Below are 14,917 nucleotides of genomic sequence, written 5' to 3' on the forward strand. Positions count from 1 at the left end.
GATCACATGTTTATGGCGGAAGGAGGCTCCCCACAAAGTTAGATCATCTGAATGTGGTCGCATGTGGAGTGAACGAAGACCCTGGTAGGTACTGAAAGGCAGGGAGAAAATTGTTAAAACGACTGAAGCACGGGCGATTCGGTTGGCGATTGCTCACTGCTCACTTACCCATTCTATCAAGTTTGCACGCAAAGCTCTGAATCACGCACAGAATGACCACTTATGTCATCAACGACGGGGAGTTTGAAAAACTTCAGAACAAGGTGATTCTCGTCACTGGTGGTGCTGCCGGCATTGGCCAAGCCATTGTGACTCTCGCTCATCGTAAGCAGCCTTTCTCTATCAGAAGAGTAGTATCACTTACTTCTTCACAGAGAATGGCGCTAAAGTAGCGTTCTGCGACGTCGATGAGGCTCGAGGCAAACAAGTGGAGCAGGAACTTGACGCGTAACAAACTGCCTATGTCACAGCAGACATTCAATCTCTCAAGAAAGAGGGGCTAATGGATCTTCTCGCAGTAACGTGTTCTTCAAGCGATGCGATGTATTTGACTGGGATGAACTCCTCCACTTCTTCCAAGAAACCGTTTCGAAGTTCGGCCGGATCGACACAGTCATTGCGAACGCCGCAATTAATAAGTTAGAGACGCTTGATGAGCCCATTGATGACGACTTGTTGCATTTGAAGAAGCCGGACCTCTCCGTTCTGAACGTCAACATTGCTGCAACCTGGTACGTAACCAAATGCGCGATCAGCTTTTTCCGGATGCATCCTCAAATACCTTCGCAACTTGTTCTCTTTGGATCAGCGGCTAGCATCTGGGACACACCCCCCTTGTACACATATTGTGCCAGTAAAGGGGCTGTTCTGGGTCTCATGCGTTCCCTGCGGACCCAGCTTCCAAAGATGAACATCAGCGTGAACATGATAGCTCCTTGGATGACAGGTAAGAGAAATGGACGAGGCTGTAGTGACCCCGGATACTTCCTGTATGGTTCTGATTTGAAAATCGTTAGTAACGGAAATGGTGACAGACCATATCAGATCGATTTGGGGGGACCTTCCAGCCAACCAGCCCCGAGATGTTGCCAAAGCAAGTCTTCTGCCAGCAGCAAGACCCGATATCAATGGCAAAACGTTTTTTGTGAATGGAGGCAATATAACGGAGTTGGAGGACAAGCTAGATGAGACCCAGCCACTTTGGTTGGGGATGGAATTGGATAAAAATATGCGGGAAGGGCAGCGAAGACTAATTCCCTAGCCGGACACCCAGAAGCAAAAAAAAAAAAAAAAAAAAAGGTCGCTCTACTCTTGCTTCATATACATATATACGCAAGGATCCTTTGGGGACAGATCGTTTCAATGAGAATTCTGATAAGATGAGCAGTTTTTCAGCCTTCAAATTGTTGCTAGAAATCGTGGGCCTTTCTCATTGCCAAACTGCTTTTGTCCTCGAATGTACGACTCCCACGGAAGCATCAGTCACGGCAGTGAAGGATTGGATGGAGTGTCGGATTCCTGTGGACGTATGCCGTCGCAGGGCCACCATGTACTGAATGCGGGGAAGTTACGCGAGTGGAGGCAACCTCAAATATTTAATTCTGATCTTTTCCCCAATACCGGGGTTACTTTTCGAGAGGCCCAGAGCAGGTGATTCTTCATGTCTCTATTCCAAAATGGCGTTGAATAGACCCATTCCCCTGGCCACTGGGGCTGTCGAGATTGTGCTACTGGACGGAGGAGGATTCACAACCACCGACGACACAAAGATCCACGAGGATGGGCATTTGGAGCCGTACTATCTTTACGATTGGTGTTTCTTCATTCATCACAGAGCTACGGGCCGACGGATGCTCTGGGATCTCGGAATCCACAATGTTAGTTCACGATGGGCATACCGTTTACACCTCCGCTCATTAGCCGCCGTGTAGGATCGCGAACTCTATACGCCGTTTGTCTTAAACTATCACTGGACGAGTTGCAATCCAGTTGGACCCAGAAAATCGCTCATAACGCAGCTTGAGGACTTGGGAGTGATGGCAGAAGAAATCGATACTGTCATATTCAGGCAAGAACCTAAATCTCCCCATAAGTATGTCCAGGCCAATGGGACCACGTGGCTGACCTGAGAGTAGTCATGCCCATTGGGATCATTGCCGACCGCTGAAAGGCGAGTTCCCCCGCGCCAAAGTTCTGTTCGGCCCTGGTACTGAAAAGCACTGTTCCCCAGGGCATGTGAGAGATGGCGAAATTCAACCAATGGTCCAGTGGGACTCTCGCTTTTTTGGTGAGGGCGACTCGCAGTCAGAGTCCTTTGAAGAGCTTGAGGGGCCATGGGTTCAATGGGGCCCTTTTAATCGTGCGAATGACTTCTTTGGCGATGGCAGCTTCTGGGTGATTGACGCCCCCGGGCATATGGAGGGTAATCTGGCTGCAGCCGCCCGACTACCAAACGGGCAGCATGTTGTCTTAGCAAGTGATTGCTGTCATTCGAGGTCAGTTACCCATCGCGTTCTGTTGGAGCAGTGCGTGTGTTATCGACGACTAATCTGGCCTTTTGGCGTGTAGAGATATTTTCGATGGTCGCCGAAGCATTGCTAACATTTTACTTCCCGATGGGTCTCACTTTTGCTTGCACGAAGACTTGAACAAAGCTTGGGGCACCATCGAAGAGCTCAGACAGGCAAGTGAACGATATGGGATGCATATCGCCATGGCTCATGATGCCGAGTTTATCAAAAATGGCGAGGATGAGGTTCTCATGTCAATCTTACATCCGGGATTTGATGAATCGTGTCTTGCGAGGATCCGGGCTCATGAACGGCCGTGAAGGAACATCTTATGAAGTCGATTCTAAACCTGTTGGTCCAGGTTCCGACGCAACCAGCGAGAGAGTCAAAGAGGTGATACAGAGGTTTGCAAAATCGGTGTCCGTTTTGCAAGTCTAAGAATTTAGCTGAGCACAGACCAGTCGGTCTTGGCGCTTCCGGGGCACATTGCCAAACGGCTGGAGTACTTCTTCATGGAAAACAGTACATCTACAGTGGAAGGCAGAACTGGCTTTTGACCTAAACGGCTCTTGTATGTCTTACTCTCAGCCAGGGTCCCAGCAGCATCGGCCCGAAAATAACCTGACAGCCAAAACTGCGCTCATCTTGCTTATACGCAGCCCAATGACAGAATCCATGCATGCTTATATGCAAGTCATGAACATAAGCCTTTCGCAATGGTCTGAACATACTGAAACAGGTCAGACTGTCATTTTCACATGGTCCTAGCTCTGTCGATTTATTAAGGTAGCATTAGGCCCACAAACCTGTGGTGATCCTTCCTCTCTTTAGTACGAATAAGACACTCTTTTCTGCTCACATATATGCATATTCCGCTGGCCATACTGACAAACCGTCACCCAACTACAAGAAATCGCTCTAAGCGAGAAGATATCATATCCGAGCACGCCACGACGCCATCTACTATGTTACTTTAGTTAGGCTCGGGCAGCAATGGGGGATCTGCCAGGTCCACATTTCATAACCGAGTCAAGCATCTTGGCTATGCATCTGCTATTATGTCCTAACCGAAATATGGCTTATTTGCATTTGTCTCGTGTCGGGGTGTTCTGACACCAGGTAGTCAGTAGCACGGACCACCGCCTTGCAGATGGTACCAGCCGCAACATCCAATTGTAGACTGACACGCTAACTCTGAGTGCACCTTTTGGCCCCGCCGTTCGTCAGGCGATTCCTTCCGGAAGGCAAGTCGACTTTTCCACATCGGCAGCTTCTACAACAGCTGAGAGACGAAATATCTCTACTTCCAAGAGAGAAAAGTAAATCCCCTGTTCATAAAGCTAAGACAGATCACCTTATCGTTTTGGCACGTTACTAATAGAGGCGGTTAGTGCTAGAAAACGAAAGACGAAAAATGACAACACGGAAGAATAGCTGCGCGTGATTGGCACGGGTGCAGGTGCATGCCAAGACAAGTAGCCACTCCCTCTTGCTCACGTCACATCTTGGCCTACCCACTACGATATGCAAGATATTGCTTTCAGTCTGACGCAACCGATCTTCGGCCTCGTATTGGGTTCTTCTCATGCACAGGAAAATACCCCCAGCCGCATTACCCCGCCTGACGAGGGAGACAATACTGCCCAAGACCCCGCCCTCTGAGCCACTCGCTCAGTGTTCATACAATCGTCTACGATTTCTCACTGTTGCTCATACAAAGGGCAAAACAGACGGCTCAAGATGAGTCCTCAGAGGCTTAAGAAGTTCATATCCAAATTTCGCAAGTCAAACTCTGCCTCACCTCATGTTTCACCCCCTCCAACGCCAATTTCTCAGTCTTCCTCGCCCCTTCAGACACCAATCTCAACAGCAAACAACCTCAAAGAGCGGCTTTGGAACGAGGCGTACGACAACCTGAAGCGGAGCGAATCCAAGTTAGTCGAAACATACGAGAACCTCCTATCGGCCGAACTTCCCGGTGATAGTCATACTCCTGCCGCTTCAGCTGAAAACCACATCAAACCTGACCCGCAGGAAAGATGGCACCAGATGGAGCTTCTTGTCCAGGTCGGGCTGCAGAAGACGAAAAAGGAGGCAGAATTCAAACAGAAAGCCAGCGACGTGATTCGGGTCATCTCCCCTCTGAAGGAAGTAATCGGGAAGGCTGTACAGGCTGCTCCCGAAGCTGCTATCGCTTGGGTTGGCGTCTCTTTTGCTCTTGAGGTCAGTTGCTCCACGGATTTACAAACATCCACTAATACCATATAGATACTTGCCAACCCAGTCTTCGAATCAGTTACTCAACGCAATGGCATTGAATACGTTGTTTCCATGATGGACTGGTACTGGAACTTGGTTAATCTCCTCCTCAAACCGAAGGATGCCGGCCCGGATTTTGAAGGGCTGCGTAGTCAGCTTCAGAAGCACATCGTCTATCTTTACCAGATGCTCTTGCTCTACCAGATGAAGAGCATCTGCCTTTACCACAGGAGCCGGGTTGATGTTTTCCTCAGAGACGTTATTAAGTTGGATGATTGGGCTGGCAAGCTTGACGACATCAAGGTTGTTGAAGCTGACGTGCGGAGATGCTCGAAGCAATACACCTCCGAAAAGACACTTCAAAGCCTTGAATCCCTAGAAGACGCCGCAAATTCTCAGCTCAAGGAACTTCAACTTTTACCTAAGATGCTTCAAAATATTGAAGTTGCTATTCAACACCACACCAAGCGACAAGAGGAGATGCAACAGAGTGAGGAATTCAAGAAATGCCTGGCCGACCTACGTGTTACCGACCCACGCGACGACAAGAAACGCATCCAGGAGACCAAGGGCGGTTTACTTACTGACTCCTACGTCTGGGTGCTTCAGAACTCCGACTTCTGCCAGTGGCGTGACAACCAGGACCAGCGACTGCTTTGGGTCAAGGGCGACCCGGGCAAGGGCAAGACCATGCTTCTATGCGGCATCATCGACGAGCTTGAAGCAACACGCGGTCAGGGGCAACCCTTGTCCTACTTCTTCTGTCAAGCCACCGACGAGCGACTTAATACGGCGACGGCGGTACTGCGCGGCTTGATCTTCATGCTTCTCGACCAAGACCCGTCCCTTGTTTCGTATATGAAGAAGTACGAAAAGGCTGGGAAGGCGCTTTTTCAAGACGTCAACGCATGGCAGGCGATGTCTGAGATCTTTGCAAATATGCTCCACGATTCGAAGCTGCGAGGTGTGTGCCTTCTTGTCGATGCATTAGACGAGTGCTTAACGGGCCGCGATCAGCTGCTCGACCTGATTACCAAAACATCGCAATCAACCAGTGTAAAATGGCTCGTCTCAAGCCGCAACTGGTTGCGGATCGAAGAACGGCTGCGTACCGCAGCGCAAAGGCTATCACTAGAACTTAATGCAAAGTCGGTCTCAACAGCTGTGGACAGCTACATCACGCTCAAGATATCAAAACTCGGCGAACTCAAGGGCTACTCACCCAATACCGCCAGTGAAGCACGTCAGTATTTGTCGTCAAATGCCGCCGGCACATTTCTCTGGGTCGCATTAATTTGCCAAGAACTCGAGAAGACATCAGAATGGGACGCCTTAGAGAAGATAAAATCTTTCCCACCTGGACTTAATGCTCTCTATGGACGGATGATGGAACAAATTGATAGAGAAGGAGAAAGGGACACTGGGCTCTGTAGGCAAATACTTGCCCTCGTGGTGACGACCTATCGCCCACTTTCACTAGCTGAGTTCACCATACTCATCAAGGAGCATCATCCCCTGGCGAGCAATCCTAAATTCCTCCGGTATATCATTAGCATCTGCGGCTCTTTTCTCACTATTCGCCAGGACACAATCTACTTTGTCCACCAGTCGGCCAAGGATTTCTTGATGAACGAGGCATACCCAGCACTTGGCCAGATTCTACCTTCTGGCATTGCACACCAGCACCACGCGATCTTCTCAAGGTCTTTAGATGTACTATCTAGGACGCTTAGACGCGACATCTATGAGCTGCGCAAACCTGGAAGCTCTATAGAGGACACATCACCACCTCACCCAGACCCTCTGGCTTCTCTGAAGTACTCGTCTGCCCACTGGGTCGACCATCTTGAGCACTCAAATCCCACAGACGGCCCGGCGCGCGTTGATTTACGGGACAACGCTAGCGTTCACAATTTCCTCAAACGCCATTATCTCCACTGGCTAGAGGCTCAGAGTCTTCTGAAAGGCATGCCACAAGCAGTAGTGGCAATGCGGAAACTCCAAACATTGGTCGTAAGTCTAATTGAACTACATCTCAGGATACGCCTAACAGTACATCAGGCAAGTATGGAAACACAACTTATAGAACTCGTCCGAGATGCCTGTCGATTTGTCCTTTCTTATAAACAATGTATAGAAAGCTTTCCATTGCAACTATACATAGCTGCTCTTTTATTTAGCCCTACCCACAGCGTAGTAAGGCAACTTTTCCGAGCAGAAGTACCAGCCTGGATTACCATGATTACAAAGGGAGACGTAGACTGGAACGCATGCCAGCAGACGCTCGAGGGCCACAGCAACTCCGTCAGGTCGGTGGCCTTCTCGCCGGATGGGCGCCAGCTCGCCTCAGGCTCCAACGACAAGACCGTCAAGCTCTGGGACACGGCCACCGGCCAGTGCCAGCAGACGCTCGAGGGCCACAGCGACTGGGTCAACTCGGTGGCCTTCTCGCCGGATGGGCGCCAGCTCGCCTCAGGCTCCGACGACAAGACCGTCAAGCTCTGGGACACGGCCACCGGCCAGTGCCAGCAGACGCTCGAGGGCCACAGCAGCTACGTTAGGTTGGTGGCCTTCTCGCCGGATGGGCGCCAGCTCGCCTCAGGCTCCCGCGACAAGACCGTCAAGCTCTGGGACACGGCCACCGGCCAGTGCCAGCAGACGCTCGAGGGCCACAGCGACTGGGTCAACTCAGTGGCCTTCTCGCCGGATGGGCGCCAGCTCGCCTCAGGCTCCCGCGACAAGACCGTCAAGCTCTGGGACACGGCCACCGGCCAGTGCCAGCAGACGCTCGAGGGCCACAGCAGCTCGGTCAACTTGGTGGCCTTCTCGCCGGATGGGCGCCAGCTCGCCTCAGGCTCCGACGACAAGACCGTCAAGCTCTGGGACACGGCTACCGGCCAGTGCCAGCAGACGCTCGAGGGCCACAGCAGTTACGTCAACTTGGTGGCCTTCTCGCCGGATGGGCGCCAGCTCGCCTCAGGCTCCGACGACAAGACCGTCAAGCTCTGGGACACGGCCACCGGCCAGTGCCAGCAGACGCTCGAGGGCCACAGCAGTTACGTCAACTTGGTGGCCTTCTCGCCGGATGGGCGCCAGCTCGCCTCAGGCTCCGACGACAAGACCGTCAAGCTCTGGGACACGGCCACCGGCCAGTGCCAGCAGACGCTCGAGGGCCACAGCAGTTACGTCAACTCAGTGGCCTTCTCGCCGGATGGGCGCCAGCTTGCTTCAGGCTCCGACGACAAGACCGTCAAGCTCTGGGACACGGCCACCGGCCAGTGCCAGCAGACGCTCGAGGGCCACAGCAGTTACGTCAACTCGGTGGCCTTCTCGCCGGATGGGCGCCAGCTCGCCTCAGGCTCCCTCGACAAGACCGTCAAGCTCTGGGACACGGCCACCGGCCAGTGCCAGCAGACGCTCGAGGGCCACAGCAGCTCGGTCAACTTGGTGGCCTTCTCGCCGGATGGGCGCCAGCTTGCCTCAGGCTCTGACGACAAGACCGTCAAGCTCTGGGACACGGCTACCGGCCAGTGCCAGCAGACGCTCGAGGGCCACAACAGCTTGGAGAACGTATTCGAGGTAGCGATCCAGGAACCAACTGGAGACCTTATGGGTCAGCGTTATATGCTCTCACAACAGGACGCATGGATCACGAATAGGTCTCAAAATATTCTTTGGTTACCGCCGGAGTACCGTGCAAGGTCTCATGCGGAAGATGGATCAAAAATAGCCGTTGGATGTCAGTCAGGGCGCCTGTTACTTTTGTGTTTTAAGTCAGAGTATCTACAGCTGTAAAGTACCAATTAGTTAGCTACACATCTTTACATCGATTGCCCACATTAGTTATACTCTATATTACTTATCGCTAATGCGTGACGCAGGAAGGGTCTGGGAGAAACTTTCTTTTTATTCTTGATAAGCACAGTTATAAGAAGTCCTAGAATATTCTACATTCTTTCTCTTTTTGTGCTATGTACTACTCCTGCAATAATAAGTTATCACAGTCTGTGGACTGATGTGAAGCTTCAGCTAGATCCTCAGCAATAGAAAGTTAGGGAAGGACATGGAGTCTTGCTTACGTTCAAGCAACAGAAAGTTCTGGAAAGAAGCACAACGTCTACATAAGGAGGGCAGCACACCAGCGCTTATGAGTGTAAGATTTTTATCCTTCAGTTTAGAATGCTCGTAGCAATAGTCTAGGTCAATAGCATCAACCTTGTCTTAGACCCTTACAATAAAAAATGATGATAATATGAATGTGGGTGGTTAATCTTTCACATGGTGATGTTGTTCCCTCAGGCAGGGGCGTCAGCCTTGAATGCTGAGACCCAACACACCGTACGTCGTGTTCAATATAAGGAGACACTATTGCTGGACTCAAACTGATGGTGGCATGCCTGCTCTGTGAGTTGCCTGGGTACTCGGCTGGACGTGGGGTTGGCGGATTCAGCACGCACATTACTATGAGTTCCTGCCCCTGAGGACGCGCTGCGCTAGGCTGGGCATCTTTAACATCCCTAGCACAGGGCGCTATCCCATCGACTGCTGCATGACGTCGGTGTATCGATATGCGAAGAAAACTGGGTCTCCAGCCTATTCCAACCAGTCAAAAAATTCGAAAAGGGCGAATTTAGAGAAAATGCGGGTCATCTTGTACTAACATCATACAGCAGTTGATGGGATACACAGGCGAGTTGAGGGCGGCATGAGTATGTGCACTGTACCTGCTGATGGATGACTATGGCTGAAGTGGAAAAAAATCCCGAAGCTGATTATTCTGGCTTGGATATATGTAGAGTCTTTTCGCCTCGAGCGACCTTTTGTAGTGGGGTTGCGTATAAGCAAGACGATTGCAGTTTTGGCTGTTAGGCACTTTTGGGCTGCTACACCCCCATACCTTGGGCTGAGAGTCAGCAGTAAAGGTAGGTGGCTTTGCTGCCTTCAAGAGCTATTTTAGGTGAAAAGCCAGTTCTGGCTTCTGCAGCTGATGTACTGTTTTCCATAGAGAAGTACCCCAGCCGTTTGGCAATGTACCCCGTACGCGCCAAGACCGACTGGTCTGTGCTCAACTAAATTTTTAGACTTGCAAAACGGACACCGATTTTGCAAACCTCTGTAAGCAAGACCAGTAGCACTAGACATTTAGCAAACCATTATCACTCGAACAGTGACTTTGCCGCGCAGTCCCCGTCTTTTCCCCGCATTTCGCCCCCGCCGAGTTTAGCCAACTTCCAACTGTGCCTTCTGGGGTGCAGCTGCCACTGTGCCGTCTACAGGGGGGCTGGCCCACCTACGAGTGTGTGAGCCAGGCAAACCCTTGTTCTGCGTAAGCTGCCCCGGACTGGCTCGGCAACTGCACAACCCGACACCCCGCAACGTTGAGTGTCGAACACGAACTTCGCCATCGTCACAACTTGAGCAGCCACCGCCATCCTCCGAGTCTCCAGCCCTATCTGAAAGCCTCAAACAGGGCTTGCGTCGAAAATCTGAGAACGAACAATCCAGCTTGCTTATGTCGCCAAACGACGATCACCCAGCTGCGGTCGCACGGAGAGACCGCCCCCAGCGTCAGTACAAGTGCGGATACTGCCCCAAAGCGTTCAAGCGCAGTGAGCATTGCATTCGACACCAGCGCACCCATACCCGAGAGAAGCCATATATCTGCCGGTACTGCCACAAGTCTTATGGAAGGAAGTATGTGGATGCACATCTTGATCCCATCGCTCTCGTGGATGACAGTTCACTAAAGTACCACTGGTGCCCAGAGATTTGGTAACAAGACACGAGCGCACTCTACATGCGAAGTTGCACAACAACGAGAAGATCGCCGACGAGGTGACAGTGGCATGTTCACTATCGACGCAAGCAACAAACCACGAGACACCTGTCAGCGACGATATTTCGGACGGCGAAGAGATAGATCTGGAAAGACAGTCTTACCCAGAGTCCCTCGAGTACCAGTCTCCACGTAACGACATAGCTTCTTCAGCCTCCTCTCCCATTACCGGTCGATTCGAAGCAAATTTCCAAACAGCCTCTCCATTTGGCGTGGAAGACCGCGACGTCATCTTGGAAGGCATCGTCCAAGCAGAGTTGGAACCAAGGTTGCCAGGTCAGAGGTGTGACGAAACCTCTGAAGAATGCTCGAATGGTTCAAGAAGGGCGCAGACCCAGTCTTCCAGCCCAAATACCGCTGATCCGCGACCACATCAGCTAGAAGCGTTAGAACTGGACATGATTGACCCGGCGTTGTTTTCAGATATTTGCCAAGAGATGGACATGGACTTCGGGCTCCCAGGACCGTCGGCAAACGTACCCAGTCACGAACCAACGGAAGTGCTTCGCCAACATGTCCCAGGAGGAACGGATCAGCACACGGACCACTCTGTCGCGATGCATAACGATCCAGGATCGTTTGTCTTCTCACCAAACACAATAGCAGAGCTAAATCGTGCTGCAATCGAATTCGCTTCTTTAACTCACCAGGCTGGCGATATCAGCGAGGATCTCCATCATGTAGAGACTGGTGGTCTTGCTACATCTGGCCCACTTGGAGACTATCCGCCAAATTCCCGGAAAGGCGCCCAGGCTGCTGTTGGGCCTTCGAGCGTGCCCTTGGTGAGTCCAACGGAAGTGCGAGGGACGGAACGTGCGTCCGATCTGCCGTCTCTTTCCGAGGACGGGCATCCCCCATGCCCCACGTTTACAATCACTGACGAAACCTGGGATCGCATTCAACAAGACCTTTTTCGTCGCTTGCCAAACCCAGACCAGAACACTCCCATTCCCGCTGCCAAATTTCTCCAAAGCTGTTTGTCAAGCTACATCACATGCTTTCACATCCACTTCCCTCTCATTCACATTCAGACACTGGAACTGCAACACGTTCCAAGCCCCCTGATCCTCGCAATATGTGCTATTGGTGCGCTCTATCGTCTCGATCGTCGCCGGGCTAGAATGATGTACAATTTGGCAAAGCAGAGCTCAGGAGATGTAAGTTAAACTACACCAATACCCTTGGCCAATTGATGAAGGTGTGTGAGACATATTTGCTAACCTTGATCTCCGCTCCAGCAGATTAAAAACCCATTGCCTGCTGATGGACGAGCTGTTGTCAAGGACTATGCTCTTTGGACTGTGCAGGCGCGAGTGTTGCTTAGCTTCTTCGCCATAATGAGTGGCGATAGAGAACTTGTTAACGATACCATGAGAGACAACGGATTTTACACCTTGGTACGATATATTGCTATTCACCTAATTATCGTGAGGTTTCCTTTGTTAACTTCTGACCGAGAGCTAGGTATACAGCAAAGCCCGAGCAGCTGTAGCGGGAGACGCCCCTGAATCAGACACCATGGATTGGCAATTATGGATCGAGCTTGAATCATGGAAACGATTGATAGGCGGCATATTCATTGAAAGCACGTTGACAATGGTCATACACGAAGTTAACCCGGGGTTTCACGCAACTCAAGACCTGGATATCCCAGTGTACAGCGATGAAATCCTGTGGAATGCGGGGTCCCCTGATGACTGGAGAGAAACATACATCAGCATCAGAACGAAGAAAGAAAGCAGGCGCCACACCATCAAAGATGTCCTAGTGGACATTTTACTCGAAGGGAAGTATCACGCGAACACCATGCCTTACCACGTATCACCACTCACCGCTCTCGTTGCTGTACATGCGCTGGTGGTACACATGTGGCAGCGATTCCAAGTCTGCCAAGCGCTCACATCAACAAATTCGTTATTTTCTTCCAGCTCTGAACATGACCCCCTCAGCTCATCATTGCTGCGAAGCGCCATGCAGTCTTTAGCTCGATGCGATGATTTCCTTCAAGGAGTCAGGAGTGAGCTTCCACATGCGGATGCTGACGAGCATGAAAAGGACCAAGAATGCTCCCTCGTATTTAACTGCCAAGCTATATTGCGAATTGCTTACACCCGCATTGCTGGTCCTTCGATCAGAATTAGCCTCATGAACACAGATGATGCAGATATTGACGCGGCAATATCTTCATTTGTGACTGCGAAAATGGAACGCAGCCCGCAATTACTCGATATCATTTCAAAATCTTTCGAAGGCTTCAAGATCCCAGTCAGAATTGGTCACTTGCTTGTACGAAAGACAGCAGCATTCCGTTGGAGCGTGGAGCACGCAGTAGCAGGATGGTCAAGCGGTAAGAGCATACACAGTGATACAGGGCTATGAAAGTTGAACTGAAATCTTCGATAGCAATTCTTGTGTCTAAATGGGTCTATTCCATAGAGATTGGTGTCTTTGCTGGCATACAGCCGACTGCGGCCGAAAGCAAGCTGCTTACCACCATCAGAGAGGCTCTCGAAGAAGCAGAATGCGAACTGAGTGAAGCTTCGTGCTTATCGGCGGCCGTGGCCAAGACCTGGGGTTGGTTCATGCACGATGTAAGTGACCAGAACTGACGGCAAGGTTTGAATATTTAACATTACCGACGTAGGTCTGGATCTGGGGCATTACACCTCGAATGGGAGAAGCACTCAATCGTCTGGCAATTGCGTACACCCGTATAATTGATGCAGCCAAAAGCCACGTGGTCGACCATTCACAGCTGTGCTTGGGCAGGCTGGAAAGCAGAGACCGCTTCGAAAGCATTTATGTAGGCAGTCGCGCCAGCTATAATCTTTGACATTGGAAAATGGGTGGAACATGTCTGAGTTTCCCTATGGAATCTTATGAATGGCCAAACAGTGAAGCTCACTTAATACCATCTTACGAAGGCGTTCAGACGAGGCATAGTGTGGGGTACTGGTGGGTTGGCAAGGTTCATCTACAGAAACGACATGGAAAATGTATGTGGGGAGGGGGGCAGTGAGTGCCTCGGCGGTCTGAGATTGTTATTTGGGAAGCTGCATACTTTGACGGGCATCGAGTCGAGTGCTCATGTCTCTGTTCGCAACGTCATGAGTTTCTCAGGGAACATTATTTAACTAGACAAGGAATAGTTGATTCAATTCAACGCGCACCGTCAAATGACGTTGGTGACGCCTACCCTGCGTCGGCACACAAGAGTACATAAAGTATATCCTCAAGCCCTTGCTTGTGTGCCCGCCAAGGCCCCTACTCAACTCAACAATGACATCAAACAACGACATTCTCAAATCGTCCCTACTTGCTCTCGAGGCCTCGGCCCGTGGCATCGTCAGCGTTTCCGCTCTGCGTGGCGGTGAATTCACCCTTCCCAATAGTCTTTTTGTGTCAGGGGTTTCCCTCACAGAGAGGGTTCTGGTGCCTTCACTCTCCTTCTTGATCGTACAGAAATGCAAGAAAAATGGCGCTAGGCGCATTCTATTTGACCTGGGTCTTCGCCGCGACACTGGCAACTATTCGGAACCGATACAACATCATTTAAAAAGTCGGCAACCAATACTACCCCTCCCAGACGTGCGCCAGAGCCTGCTCGAAGGTGGTCTGAGTCCGGGAAGTATCAATCAAGTCGTGCTCAGCCATGTTCACTGGGATCATATCGGAACGCCATCCGACTTTCCCGCAGCAGAATTCTTCGTCGGTGCGGGATCTCTCAACCTGCTTAAGACTGGCCTGAACGGGCACTTGTCTCACTCTAACTTTGAATCCGACCTCTTCGACAACGTCGAAGTTAAAGAGTTGTCGCGCTCCGCAAAGATGGCATCTGAAATGGATGATAGCTGGCACGACGTTGGCGGGCTGAAGATCTTCGATTTTGGAGGTAGCGACAGCGGCTCACTCTACATTGTCGACTCGCCCGGTCATCTAATCGGCCACATCAACCTTTTAGCACGAATAGGCACTGGGAAATGGGCTTTACTTATTGGGGACGCCTGTCATGACCAGCGTTTGCTTCATGGAAGGGAAGCCATTGCAGAATGGACAGATGATACAGGACGGACGTGCTGTATCCACATGGACAAAATAAAGGCTGCCGAAACTCTTAAAAAGATTTCAGAGTGGACGGAGGCGTTCAAGACAAGCGGCATGTCTTTGGAAGTTATATTTGCTCATGACGCGGAATGGGCAAATACTCATAAGACCGCTTTCTTCCCTGGAACAATCTAGCCGAGTATGAGTTTTTGAATGAGCAATCCGTGCCCCCACAGCCAAAATCGGACAGAGAAAATGTGAGAAATTT

The 14,917-nt window shown here is 51.0% G+C and overlaps 3 protein-coding genes across 3 annotated transcripts; all 3 read left to right on the forward strand.

Moving 5' to 3' along the window:
* Positions 1 to 212: 212 nt before the first annotated feature.
* Positions 213 to 2,167, forward strand: TPRL2-0 (Tropinone reductase-like 2; the record flags this gene model as incomplete). Its single annotated transcript, XM_037325523.1, has 5 exons — positions 213 to 324; positions 375 to 447; positions 519 to 731; positions 855 to 946; positions 2,136 to 2,167. 5 exons carry the CDS (start codon positions 213 to 215, stop codon positions 2,165 to 2,167), a joined length of 522 nt encoding a protein of 173 aa, XP_037177250.1.
* A 2,083-nt stretch (positions 2,168 to 4,250) lies between these two features.
* On the forward strand, positions 4,251 to 9,842 carry HET-E1-2 (Vegetative incompatibility protein HET-E-1; the record flags this gene model as incomplete). The annotated part of the gene is made up of 5 exons (XM_037325524.1): positions 4,251 to 4,733; positions 4,779 to 6,782; positions 7,047 to 8,382; positions 9,440 to 9,478; positions 9,775 to 9,842. 5 exons carry the CDS (start codon positions 4,251 to 4,253, stop codon positions 9,840 to 9,842), a joined length of 3,930 nt encoding a protein of 1,309 aa, XP_037177249.1.
* A 4,042-nt stretch (positions 9,843 to 13,884) lies between these two features.
* mpaDE-0 (Cytochrome P450 monooxygenase mpaDE) lies at positions 13,885 to 14,844 on the forward strand (the record flags this gene model as incomplete). The annotated part of the gene is made up of 1 exon (XM_037325525.1): positions 13,885 to 14,844. One exon carries the CDS (start codon positions 13,885 to 13,887, stop codon positions 14,842 to 14,844), a length of 960 nt encoding a protein of 319 aa, XP_037177242.1.
* Between the last annotated feature and the right edge of the window lie 73 nt (positions 14,845 to 14,917).

Source organism: Colletotrichum aenigma (genome assembly GCF_013390185.1).
Source record: "Colletotrichum aenigma strain Cg56 chromosome Unknown KSG_Cg56_contig06, whole genome shotgun sequence".
NCBI classification, from domain to species: Eukaryota; Fungi; Ascomycota; class Sordariomycetes; order Glomerellales; family Glomerellaceae; genus Colletotrichum; species Colletotrichum aenigma.